The sequence below is a fragment of the Mauremys reevesii genome, linkage group 1, assembly GCF_016161935.1.
Source record: "Mauremys reevesii isolate NIE-2019 linkage group 1, ASM1616193v1, whole genome shotgun sequence".
NCBI lineage: Eukaryota > Metazoa > Chordata > Testudines > Geoemydidae > Mauremys > Mauremys reevesii.
In genome coordinates this window covers 260,852,633-260,866,275 of record NC_052623.1, presented here as the reverse complement: position 1 = coordinate 260,866,275, position 13,643 = coordinate 260,852,633, and the positions used below count along the sequence as shown (strand labels likewise).

At 44.6% G+C, this 13,643-nt stretch overlaps 1 protein-coding gene across 1 annotated transcript in view; it reads left to right on the top strand.

Annotated features, from left to right (window-relative positions):
- LOC120370067 (tyrosine 3-monooxygenase-like) overlaps window positions 1-13,643 on the top strand; it is a 53,576-nt gene that overhangs the window by 24,383 nt on the left and 15,550 nt on the right. The window contains exons 8-10 of the mRNA XM_039484138.1: window positions 4,707-4,842; window positions 7,537-7,606; window positions 11,925-11,981. Coding sequence (XP_039340072.1) covers window positions 4,707-4,842; window positions 7,537-7,606; window positions 11,925-11,981 — 263 coding nt within the window. The remainder of the gene's footprint in view (window positions 1-4,706; window positions 4,843-7,536; window positions 7,607-11,924; window positions 11,982-13,643) is intronic.

The following is a 13,643-nucleotide window of genomic DNA, read 5'->3' as shown; positions in this document are numbered from 1 at the left end:
AGAGGGTGTAAGCTCAAGTTAGTCTGTCAACAGACATTTGAGTGACAGAGGACAGTGGAGATTGAGATCCTGTATTACTAACCCCCAGGATAGATTCAGTTCCAAGACAGGGTGTGCCTTTTCGACAAATCGGCTTGCCAAATTCACTGTAATCTGGAGTAGCCAAGAAATGGCTACAGTAAAAGAAAACACCCTCCTTGCTGCTCTCCCAGCAATAGGAAGGGTGCCAGATGCAGGCCAAAGACAGTTGCTAAAGTATGGCAAAATAAATATATAAATGGTAGATATAAATTAGGTTTAAATTGGATGTTTATCAATCAAGTGAACCACTCAATCTGCCAATAAACAGATGCAAGACAAATTGGCTTAACCTACTGCTGAAGAGATTTCCAGTACATTGTCATTTTAATTAGAGACTAACGTATATTGGGCCAGATCCTTGTATTGATCCAGCAGCACAAAGGGAATGGACAGCTGCATTGCTAGTGCAGCCAGGGATTGTAGTGCAGCTACATCTCCCCAGATGTAGAGAAATCCTTCAGTGGTGTAAATTGGAATGGCCAGAACTATGTCATCGACCCACCCAACCCCAGAAATAGTAGGCATTTCTGGGTGGGCTGAGGGCATTGCCAGGGCTAGGAGGAGGGGGAACTGGAGCACAATGCCCTCCAGAAATTCCAAGATGGCAAAGCAGTCTTAGAGATTTGCTGTTGCTGACATAATGTAGAGCTAGTGAACATGTGGTCAGAATCAGGTTCATAATACACATTGTTTTTCTTAACACACTGTTGTTGTAACCTTCATGTCCTATTCCTGCCACTGCCTCTGCTCAGCTGGCTTCTTCCAGACCCCCTACTGATCACAGCCAGTGTCTGGAAGATGTCTTGGACCAGGTCACTTGTCTTTTTCTTATCATTTGCCTCTCACCAGCGGTCAGAGACTGTTTCCCTTTGAAAACATGCCACAGTGAAATTGTCCTGTGTAAGACTTGAAAGTGCCTTAGCTAAGGGAAGTTTATTCAATATAAGAAAAAAGAGAATCACTTAAAATAATAGTGGATCATAACATTCCCAATCCCAACTAAGGGAATATCATACCTCACTGTGTAGGTAAAATGACATTTTGTTTTATTGATTACCGTTAATTTTGGAAAATCCTACACAGTGGGTTCAACCATGTCTTTCCTTGACTCCCTGAGTCAAACCTCCAGGCTTCACCCATCACCCAGCTCTTTCTCTGTTCTCTCTTCCTTTTCTGCTCCATTGAGCCTCTCCTTGGTATACATGGCAACCATATCTGCCCCTGACCAATTTAGGGCTTGTTTTAGTGTTCTCTCTCCCCCCTTCCTGTCTATCCCACCCTGCATCCTGCGCTCACCATAATATTGGAGCATCTCTGGATGGTGGCGAGGAATCAGGTATGTTTCTTCTCTGTGTGTTTTACTGCCAGTAGTAAGCAGGGAGCTCTAGCTTTGTAAATAGGTCTTGGGATACTGCTCTGAATGTGACTGATATTGGTATTTTTTTATCAGTCCTAGCTCACTTCAGAAGGGATAACAGAAGCGGGGAGATTAGGGCAAAGTAAGGATCTACTGGTGCTCACTCTTTGTATGTGTACAGTTAAATTTAGTTTACTGATGTCTGTGGCTATCCACATCTTCTCTAGATTGTGGTCCTAAGTTATTTCCATGTGTCATCATGCAAGTTGTTCTGGGCAAAAGTATGATAAAAAAAGTCATCAGTTAGAAAACTCTGCAAATATCTACTGGGGGTGGGAAATTCAGAGTGTTCTACAAACCCATGTTGTTTATGGCTGGACTCGTATAGTGGTGGATAAGATACTTGGGTCCAGACTGAATCAATATCCATCGATACCTCCTTGTCATCAGTAATTCTAACTTTAGAGTCTCCTTATCACACAGCGTTCCTCTTAGGGCATTGTGAGAGTTGCAGTTGCTGTCAGATCCCTTTGGCACAAACTCACTCTAAGTCAGAGTCTAATGGTACCATTGCAAGATCTGCAGCAGCGGCAACAGCCAGTCCCATGTCAGTGAGCCATCTTGTGAGATTAGGGTGCATAAGGTGTGTCATAAACAGATAGTTAAGGGTTAATGCCTCTTTTACCTGTAAAGGGTTAAGAAGTTCACCTAGCCAAGCTGACACCTGACCAGAGGAACCAATGGGGGAACAAGATGTTTCAAAAGGAAGGAGGGTTTTTTCCTTTGTTTAGTTTTTTCAGTTTCAGTGAAAAAGATCAAGGAACCAGTCTCTTATCAGAGTAGTAAGTTTTAGAAAGGAATAAATAGGTCTATGTTTATTTTCTTTGTAACTTGTCTTGGTACCATTAAGGGAATTATCAAATTTGGGTATTCTTGTGTGTATTAAAGTTTTTGCCCAGAGGAACATCCTCTGTGTTTTGAATCTGTTGTCTGTGAGAGAAGCTGGTATGCTAATCTCTCCCAGAGGGTTTTCTTTTACCTTTCTTTTCTTTAATTAAAAGCCTTTTTCTTAATACCTGATTGATTTTTCCTTGTTTTTTAGATCCAAGGGGGTTGGATCTGGATCCACCAGGAGCTGGTGGAAGAAAGGACGGGGGATGGTTAATTTCTCCTTGTTTTAAGATCCAAGGGGTTTGGATGTGTGTTCACCAGGAAATTGGTGAAGTTTCTCAAGGCTACCCAAGGAAGGGAGTGCTTGTGAATGGTGGCAGCGATACCAGATCTAAGCTGGTAATTAAGCTTAGAAGTGTCCATGCAGGTCCCCACATCTGTACCCTAAAGTTCAGAGTGGGGAAGGAACCTTGACAAGGCGTACCTCTTATTTACAAATACCTTGGGTGGAATCCAGCCCATGTTGTGGGTGGCGAAGAGCTGCACTTCCCCAGAGGAACTCTGGGAGGCTTTGTGTCTCCCAGAATTCCATAGCATGCGGTGGGACATGCCAGCCACTATATCCTATACTGGGAGGCAGTGTGCAGTTTCTTCCAGCTGTAGGTGGAGCTGTGGTCATGTGCAATGCTAGTCCTGAGCAGTCCCAGTGCTATAGCCAGGGCCTAAATGCCACAACAGGTCTCTGAATAGCCAGTGTAGGTTCTCCCAGCTCCTCCTGATACCCTTGCACAGGCAGGTAGTCCAAGTACAATCTAAACTCTTAGATTCACATGTATTTACTACTGTGTAGCTTACATGATGCGTCTTACACATCATCTTTGAATTTGGCTCAAGAAATCACAGAAATTCAAGATGGAAAAGACCTTTCCTCCAGGTCATCATCCTGCCAGGGAAAGAGTGTTCCCTGCTTTGTCCAGTCTGACGTCAAATGTCTCTAGGGATGGGGCTTCTACCTCTTCCCCCAGAAGATTGTCTTTATACGAGAAAGAGAACTGGTGACCAAACAGGCCAAGACCAGATATGCTGGAAGAAACATAAAACATTTCATGTGAACAGCTTGGTTTCTGTGGGAAACATTTCTGTTTAAACAAATTAGGAAAGCAAGTACAAAGCCATTTCTGTCCTTTTATTTTTTTAGTTGTACGCAATAAAAGTAACCAAAATAAGAGATGAAACAGGATTTATGAAAGCAGGGAATGCAACACAGATTTGGAATATGGGGCTTCAAAAAGATTATCATCTACTCTTCTTAAAGCACGGCAGTTTTACGTGATGCTTTTTGAACACAGAAAACATGGGCTTTGCCAAAGGGGGTTTATAGTTTAAACTTAGACAAATAAAACACAAAGGTGCAAGATCAGATGGAAAAATGGGAGTTGACAGCTCTGAAAAGAGTGTTAAAATGAAAATGTAGAAAGGCGAAGGGCCAAATTACCCATAATGAGTAACTCTACCTGTTACATACCTTGTAGGGGTCCCATGTAAATTCAGTTGCTGCTACACCCCAATGATTTCAACAGACTGCAAAAATCAAATATACACTCTCCAAAAATGTATGGCAGTGTGCTGCCAGTGTGAATCCAGTTTCTGCTTTTGAATCATGCATACCAAATAAATGAAACACAACAAAATACCATACGGTAAGTTGACTACTTGAAGTTGATTGTGTCATAAAAGGCCCACGCAGGACCATAGGAATTACCAGACTAGCTTAAACCTGAGGTCCATCTAGTTCAGTGCCGTGTCTCTGACAGTAGCCAGCACCGGCTTCTTCAGAGGAAGGTGTAAGAATCCTGCAGTAGGTAGTTACAGGCTAATGTATAACCAGGGAATATACCTCCTGAGCCGCCAATAGCTGGAAGTTGCCTTGTGCCCTGAATCAAGAGGGTGTGCATACCATCCAAAACTCTTGTTTATTTCTGACATTTATTATTGCAAGAGAAGAGAGCTGACAGTGGTTAGGGCAGTGGGCAGGGACCTGGGAGATCCAGCTTCAATTTCCTGCTGTGCCACAGCTTTCCTCTGTGGACAAGTCACTTATCCTCTCTGTGCTTTAATTCCCATCTGTAAAATGTGGATTATATCCCCGCCCTGCTTCACAGAGGTGTTAGAAAGATAAATACACAAAGGATTGTGAGGCACTCAGATACCATGGTAATAGAGTCCATATTAGTACCTAAAATAGACAGACGTTTTCCTTATCCATCTGTACAAGAACGTTCTGAGACTAAATGCAAAGGAACTTTCAAACTGCTTGGATGGTGTGGAGTTGTCATGTTCAAAGTAGATTTTCCTGCTGGGTTGTTTTCTTTTGCAGAAAGAACAGGCTTTCAGCTGAGACCAGCTGCAGGGCTGCTATCTCCTCGTGACTTCCTTGCCAGCCTGGCATTTCGTGTCTTTCAGAGTACACAGTATATAAGGCATTCCTCTTCCCCTATGCATTCCCCAGAACCGTAAGTAGTATGATATGGCACAATCCAGTGGTTCTCTCAGTCCATGAGCCTTTCGTGGTGGTGGTGGTGGTGGTGGTGGTTGTACTAATTTAGATGGAATACAGGGCCTCAAAGAGTCAAGGGTGTTAATGTAACCCAGTCATTGTCCAACATTCTCAGTGTTAAACAAGGTCTTTGACATACAGAGACCTCACTCTGCTTAGTACCATGGCAAAAACACCATTAAACATCATTTAAACCTTTTATTAAAGCTACAGAAAAGAAGGAAAAATTTGAAATGTAAAGTATTAAGTAAGGCTTTCACTTTAACAACATCCCTCCCTTGTTCCCTTTCCCTTTGGTTGGAGAGAGTTTCTAGAAGGAAATGTCCCTTTGTTTGACAGGTTTTGTGATGGGAATAACTGTTCTTTTGGGGAGAAGAGAAGTTAGTTGAGATGGGCTGGAGCTGGTCTTGTAGCTGTTGTTAAAGTCCAATCCCATTTACTAGAAGACAAAACAAGACACACACGCACAAATGGGAAAGACGAGAACAGCAAAGATGGAAAATAGCAGCCCTTGTCTCTGAGGTTGAGTATCGCTTGCAACCTCATTGCTGGAAAAGCACAGGCAGCGCACACAGTCTCACCAGCAACTCTGAGACCTGACGAACTCATATAATCGACAGGCTGTTTAGAGCATTGTTTTTAGCTCCCTCTCTGGTCACAGGCTTACAGCAGTGTTAAAAAAATGCAGCCAGACACTTCTCAGACAGAAGGAAAAAGGAGAGAGATAGGAAAGAGAAGAAATAAGGGAGGGAAGGAAAAGAACAAAGGGGGCGTGCAAGGGAAACCAAGTCTCACATGGCAGGTGGTGTTTGGGATTCAGCCAGAGCTAGTGGGGGAGGGGATGAAGTATGCCCCCTTCTCGCTGGCCCAGTCTGGTCAGGACACCTCTTAGGATAGGGATGCAAGTGGCCCAAGGTTCCAAGAGATGGTGGGGGTGGCAGCCATGATGGTGAACCTTGCTCCTTCCTTTTCTCTCATCTTATATCAGCCAGTATCACAGCCCATTAGCTTTTCCCCCAAGGTCTGTCTCTCTCGCTCTCTTTTTTTTAAGGACCCAAAAGGGAATGATGGGCAGAATGAGCCCATTCCCTCATTATTTGGTCTTTAAATTAGGCCTAATTTCCAACACACAAATTTTGATTCATGAGTTTTCAGACCCCATGCTTTTCTTGTTTACCAGGCTTTTCTTGTTTATCACAGTCCTTGAGTTCTATCAAGAGTCAGTTCTGTTTTTTCACTTGTGCTAATTTTTATAAACAACCTTATACGACAGTCTGAGTTGGACTTTGGTTACCTTTTGCCCATCAACATGTGTTGTTATCGTAGGTGATTGTGACATTTTAAGACCTTTCAGTCACTTTTTACAGTTGAGCTCACAATTAGGATAAATTTGTAGGCCCAATTACCACAACGTGGTCCACAGAGTGAAATAGAAGCAAGCAGAGGTGGAAGTGGTCCTTGAGGGGGAATCTGTTTCTTTTGCAAAGATGTCTGTAGAAGGAAAAGACTGGGGAGAATCTGGTTTAATCTAATCATTCTTATTGTGTTGACCATTTGTTGAACTCTGAGAAGATGTTTGGCTGCTTCCACGACACAGGAAATGTGGACCTAGCCATGAGAAGCTTACAATGTAAATTAGACACAGCCTCTTGGCTTGATTTTGAACACCCATCAATCTCAATGAAGTTACTGGGAGTGTGGTTGCTCAGCACCTTTGAAGATGAGTCCACAAGGGCCAAATTCAGAGTTGACATAATTGGGGAGGGACATTGGGGGGTAAGTTACACATTGGTAAGAGTGGATGAAAGTGAGTATAACTTACATATCGAGTAGGTGGGGAGGAAGGACCTGCCCTGCCTTATCTTACATCCTCTTCTTAGTTGCTTTGCTTGCTATGAGCCCACACTTCTGTCTCTCCAAGTCCCACACCAGTTCTACACTCTTTCCACACCAGTTCCACACCCTTTCCAAACCAGCATTCGCACCACTTCTCAGTTGGGCTCATGGCATACAGTTCGAAATTGAGTTCATACACAGATTATATGTACAAGAGGCACTGGATAAAAGGCTGGCCTCTTCTGTAGTTGTGGCCTGGTTTTCGGAGGAGCTGCTGAGCACCCACAGGTATGAATGAAGTCAATGGGAGCTGTGGCCATTGGAGTTCTGTTTTCATGATGTGTGTTCAGGGCTTGGCAAGGTTATCAATGAAAGGCTGCATGGAAGAAGTAAATTTGGGGGAGAGCTGTCCATGTAAAGAAGGAGGTATCTGAGCAAATTACTGGAGCCGGGGAGTTCTAAGTCATAGCATGGAAGAAGGCTTAAAGACAAGAGTAGGAAGATAACACAGAGCTGGACAGGTAGGAGGCTTGGAAAGAGCACAGACAACTGGATAGGAGAAAATGAAAGCAGAGACCTAGAGCCAAATACTCAGCTGTCATCTGTCTGACTCCAGTGGTATCCTTATATATGTCCCCAATGGAGCTTCACTGAATTATGCCAGCTGAGAATCTAGCCCATGTGAAATTGCTGTGCAAAGAGTGGGAGAAAGAATAGCAGTGAAACAGCAGCTATGCCCTGCTTAGAATTGCACTTGAGGGGATTTTCACATAAAACAAGATTTATTACATGAGAAAAGTGACTTGTTTTCCAGGGACTGCTGCCACGAATTGTTGGGTCATGTTCCCATGTTAGCAGACAAAGAATTTGCACAGTTCTCACAGGTAAGGAACCTTGTCTGTAATTTCAGTAGCAATGAGTACAAGGGACTAGATATGATTTGCTATTTTAATTCGGAAGGTTTGATTCTCCCCCATTTATACCTGTATAGGGTAGTGGTGTTATTTGTACTCTCTTGCACTGGGGGTGCCAGCTACACCCTGGAGGAAATATACCCCAGGGCAGGGCAGGCAGTATCACCTAAGGGAGATAAGAACCAAGGCAGAAATAAGAAGAGGGAAGCTTCAGTTGCAATGGAGACCCCTAAGCACAGCCTGCCTGAGAATGAATAGGCTCTTCTTTTAGGTACCTATCATACTGCATGGGAACTCGCATCTCTGGGTTTCACAGACAGGAGCCATCATCATTTAGGCTGATCCTGTCCCTGCATTCTCATTTCAATCTGCCAGGGTACTTCTAGTATGTCCTTCACCGTGGCATTCAGTAGAGTTTTATCTTGTTTATAAATGGCCATATTCTGACACCATTACTCATATTGATTAGACCCTTACCTCATGAGCAGTCTCCTTAAAATAAACGGGACTTACATGTGGAGTAAGCTGCTACTCCATATAAAAGTATCAGAATCTGGCCCAAAGTGGATTTAGTGCTTCCGAAAACCTGTGTTCTGTGGCTAATTAGGGAACTGCAATCTCTAGGGATTCCCAGTCTGTTCTCTAATTAAACCCAGAACAGGTACAGCATGGGAAAAAGCAGCACAAGCTTCCCCTACCCTGCATTGTTAATGTGCCTCAAACTTGATCTGGTGGGATCCTCCCAGGGATGAGAAGGTTCCTTATGCAGTCCCCATCAGTCTTTGCCCTACTGAGACTGCCAACAAAAGTGCCAGGATTTTTGTGATATAGACGCCTGTCCAGTAGTTCTGGAAAGAGGCCACCAGTCGGTTTAGTGTCATGGAGCCTAGGGTCAGAGATGAAAGCCAAGGGTCAGAGGTCAGGAATCAGAGTCAAGGGTCAGAACCGGATTACCTGGAGTGAAGAAAGGCTTGGGCAAGGCTGGAGTCAAGGCAGGACCAGGGCTGGGAACACGCAGGAGCTATTACATGGTCATCAGTTTTGGTCATTACCATATTCGAAGCAGTGAATCATATAATACTCTAATGCCCTGTGACTGCCCTGCTCTGCCCTGTGGGGGCAACACTCCCTTTTGCTTGATACTAGAAATAAAGAACCATTAAAAGATGTAAAAATAAGGGGCTATAGTAATTTCAGAACCACCAGGTTCTGTTGTTGTTTTCTCTGCTCTGTTATGGAAGAGCGAACACAGGCTCACAAAAGCTCACTAATTTAAGTGAATGACATCAAGTGTTTTTCATGGCTGAATTCCTGTCATGGAACTTCTTCTTGATTTCATCCACTATGTGAAAATTAATGGTAAAAATGCCCTTGTTTTGTTTTTGTTACTATGACACTGTATCCAGGCTTGAACTGTAAGGAGGCTCTGGAGAATTTCTGTTCCCACTGTTAAAATAATGTAATTAGCTTAATGGGGAGCATACAAGGGAATAGACAGATTCTTGCTGTCAACTCTGCTGCTGAAAAGTTCAGTAGTGCTCTTTTGAAGTGCCAATAGGCCCAATCCAGCTCCCACTGAAATTGATGGGAGTCTTTCCATTGTCTTTAATGGCAGTTTTAACGGGTTCAAATTTCCGTTGGGCTAGTAAAACTATAAAGTAACTTGTATCTTAGGCAATTCTGCAGGTGCAAGGTCTATTCGATTCTATTCAGGTTTTTATACCCATGTTCACCACTGTAGTATCTTCCAGTAGTCCATCAAGGCATGTGACTACACATCTGTCACATGTTGTTTGTTCTCTCCTCCTCTCCCCAAAGGGAGAAGTGTGAGTAGTGGAGTGTCTTTTCTTGGTAGCGTATGTCTTTTAAAAATATATATACACCTGTTACTCGGTGTTTGTTCGAGAAGACAGGGCAAAGAAATGCACCATGCCCTTGGATCGGAAAGTGGTGAGGTTTGTGATGGTCCTTTGCTCTTGCGGGAGTTCATTCCACAAATTGGGATTGCCCTGGAGAATGATCTGTCTCCCCCACAGACGAGCTTGACTCAGATAGTCCAGAATTCCACTGCCCCGGGGAGCCTAGTTGTTGCCTGCAGACTTTTAGATGCTCTTGTACATACCCTGGCCCAGGCCACAGAGTACTTTGAAGATAAGGACTGAGACCATAAATTTGATTCAAAATTCTATGAGAAGCCAGTGTAAAGAGGGTGTCATGTGATAGGGACATAGGCGGTCAGAGCTGGTGGTCAGAGCAGGAGTCATGCCCAATAATCAGAGCAAGAGTCAGGTCTAGTCATTAGACCAGACGTCCGTAGCCAAGGATCAGAGTCCAGGGCCAGACCCAAGGGTCACAGCCGGAGTCAGTAGCCAGAGCCTAGGGCCAGCGATCAGAGCCAAGTGTCAGAGCTGGAGTCAGAGGTCAGGAATTGGAGTCAAGGGTCAGAACTGGATTACCTGGAGTGAGGAAAGGCATGGGCAAGGCTGGAGTCAAGGCAGGACCAGGGCTGGGGACCAGCAGGAGCTATCACAGCTATGGGCAAATGCTTTGAGCAGCTGCTGAACTGCTGCTGCAGCTGGGCTTAAGAGCCAGCCTGCTGACTCTGCAAACCAGTTGGGCAGTGTAGTCAGTCAGCCTAGCACCGGCAAGCTGTGCTCATCAGGTTGCCCAGAGACTTTCTGTGCTGCAGGCCCTGCTTCCATACTGGCAATGCTGCATGTCCTGATTCCTGACAGAGGGAAGGACAGGTGTGATGTGCTTGTGGTAGCCTGCATTGCTGAGGAGACATGCTGTTGCATTCTGAACTAGTTGGAGCTTCTTAAACACAGAAGGCTTCATGGCCAGGTATATCGTAGTGCTGTAGTCCAGCTGAGGGATGACGAAGGCATGAATCACTGAGGGCACTAGACTGGGATGGAGTTTTCTAACCAAGTGGAGCTGATAGAAAGCATTCCTCACAGATGCTGCTATATGACAGCTTAGTGAGGCATCCAAGAGTAGTCCTAGACTACAACTGAATTGACCAGTTATGGCTGTATATCTTCCACCAACAGGGACTGCACCATAGTTACAAGCTCTTCAAAATACTTTCCTCTGTCCACCAACATCACTTCCATCTTGCTCAGGTTCAGCTTCGGCCAGCTGTTCTCCATCCAAGAGCTGAGCTCATCCAAGCACTGGGATCTCTTGATGGCAGTAGTGTGGTCATATGTGGTGACGGATAGGTAGAGCTGTGTCTCATTTGCATATTGCTGGATCTTGAGTTCACACCATCTGACCCATTTACCTAGTGGTTGCATGTAGATTTAACATGAAAGAAGCAGCAGCAGAACTTCCTTGCCCATTGGAGTTCTGACTGTACGACGTGTCTGGCATGAGGCATGTTACTTCCTTACTCACACAGATTCTTTGTAGTGAGAGCCATTTCTGCTACTCTCACTCCTTCAGTCAGAAAACACAATTGAGTTTGCAGGGTCACATCACAGAAGGAGCAAACTTTTTCAATCTCAGATAAGGTTTGGCTCAAGTTTTTGGTTATTTTTCTGGTGCTAAGGGGACGGCGGTTCTTTTTTTTATCCAAACCACTTCACTCATTCTCACCTGTAACATGCTGCTGAATTCTTTTCTGTACAGTCAGGGTTGAAGATGGAGAGTTCCAGGATGGGCCTCGTAGCTGAGGGGGAAAGAGGAAGAGTTAGGAAGAGAGGAGAAGGAAAGAATAGGGGAGACAGTAAGGAGAACAGGAAAGTATCAGGGAATCCAGAAATGTAGATAGGGAGGCAGAGACGGCAAGGGGGAAGCAATTGAAAAGGCAAGGCTGGGTGGGTAGGCTGGCAGATGGGCATCAAGGACAGTGAGTGGAGCTGGCATAGGAGCTAGAAAGGGGTCTGGCAGGTGGGAAAGAGACTATTTGTATGTTGCCAGGCCATGCAATGGGAGAAGCTGGAGGTGTCATCCAGCCATATAAACCTTGGCCCCGTAACAAGATTTCTTTGTTGTTTGGGGAGAGAGGGCATGTGCCCTGAGTCAAAACTAGGCTAAGAGCTGATCAACATTAGGCCAAGAACTACATGCAATTAAACAGTTTTAATGATCAACAAATCTGGTTCCTTCTGCTGTGTAGATGGGGCCAGAGAGACAAAGGTATCCTGGAAACCGCTGTAGGACATATTGGTTGACAAATAGCAATGACTATTTCATGTTAGAAATGAGATAGACAGAGATAGAGGAGTACTTTCTCCTGTTGGCTAAACAATAACACAAGTATAACATTGTCTACTTGCTTTAGGCTATTGGACTGGCTTCTCTTGGATCATCTGATGTTGAGATTGAAAAACTGGCAACAGTAAGTAGAGACTACACTTTAACATCGGAGATAAAATACAAGGGCCCTGATTTTGAGAAAATGCTGAGTATTCACTTTCAGGTGTCTCAAGTTGGGTACCCAAAATGGAGGCATCACAAAAGTTGTCTCTGAACTGTATCTCCAGATCAGGAAAGGGCAGAAGTATGTGCTCAAGTCCATCCTTCTTCAGGAAAGCAGATAAGCACATGTGTAACTTTAAGCAAGTGTTTAATTATTTCCCTGAATCTGAATGTCTTCCTGAATCAGGGTTTTCATTCAGTTTCAGTCACAGAAAAGTCACCAGTCACTTCCAGCTTCACATCACCCCAGCTACTAAGTCAGATTACCTGCATTCTACTATTAAATTAAACCAGCATTGAAAAGGAGTTTATTTTTGTGTGAGCACAAACCAGCAACTAGCTGTGATGATCCACATAGGCACTACAGGTTTCAGAGTAGCAGGCGTGTTAGTCTGTATCTGCAAAAAGAATGGGAGTACTTGTGGCACCTTAGAGACTAACAAATTTATTTGAGCATAAGCTTTCGTGGGCTACAGCCCACTTCATTGGATACATATATTTGTTAGTCTCTAAGGTGCCACAAGTACTCCTGTTCTTTTTATAGGCACTACAGTTGCAAACACTAGAACTATCAAAAGCAATCTCAGGGTAGCTATTACTCTGTAGGCAGCATGGCTTTGCAGATAGAGCCCTTCTAGAACTCAAAAAACCTGGTTCTAGTCTGGCTCTGCTTTTGGGGAATCTCAGGCAAGTCACTTCACCTCCCTGAACCTCAGTTTCCCCCTCTGTGAAAAGGGGATAATGATACTGATGTACTACCTAAAATGCTTTGCGATCCATGGATGAAAAGTGCTATATAAGAACTAGGTGTTTTTATTTCATCACTGTTCATTTCAGACAGCAGAAGTTATATTTATTTACATGACCAAAACCTCAGCTGGAGTAGGACAACATCACTGCCACTGAAGTCAGTGGGGCTTTTCCACAGCTGAGGGTCTGCTCCACAAGGTCTTTCTTGTGGCTGCCCCCTAGCCAGCTGACCTAGTCATTGGGGAATCAAGCTCCAAGGCTAAACCACAATACAAACTCACAGCTGGCCTCACTTTACCAGGCTGCCCAGTCCGAGCTGCTCACAGCTGTCCTGCAATCTGAGTAGTGCAGGGCCCACATAGCAGAAAGCACAACATGATTGCCTGGCTTCTTGCCATGCAAAAATAGTTACTGGTCCCCAAAGCTAATGGCCCTAAATGTCAGCCTGTGGGAGTTGTGTGCGACTACTGTAAGGAAGGCTGGACTATCATACACTACATCACTTAGTCCTGGGATGGACAATACTTTAAGAACAAGGAGAGCCCCCAAAAGGTATCCCCTGCTCTCCTGTGATCAAATTCATGCATCAGGAGTGCAAGTTCTTGTGGAAAGAACAGGGGCACTGGAACAATGTGTATAGTGGTGGTGCTGAGAGCCATTGAACCAAACTGTCAGGGGCGGCTATATGTTTTTTGCCGCCCCACGTACGGCAGTCAGGCGACCTTCGGCGGCACGCCTGCAGGAGGTCCGCTGCTCCGTGGATTCGGCGGCATTTCTGCGGGTGATCTGCCAGTCCTGCGCCTTCGGCATACCCGCCGCTGAATTGCCACCA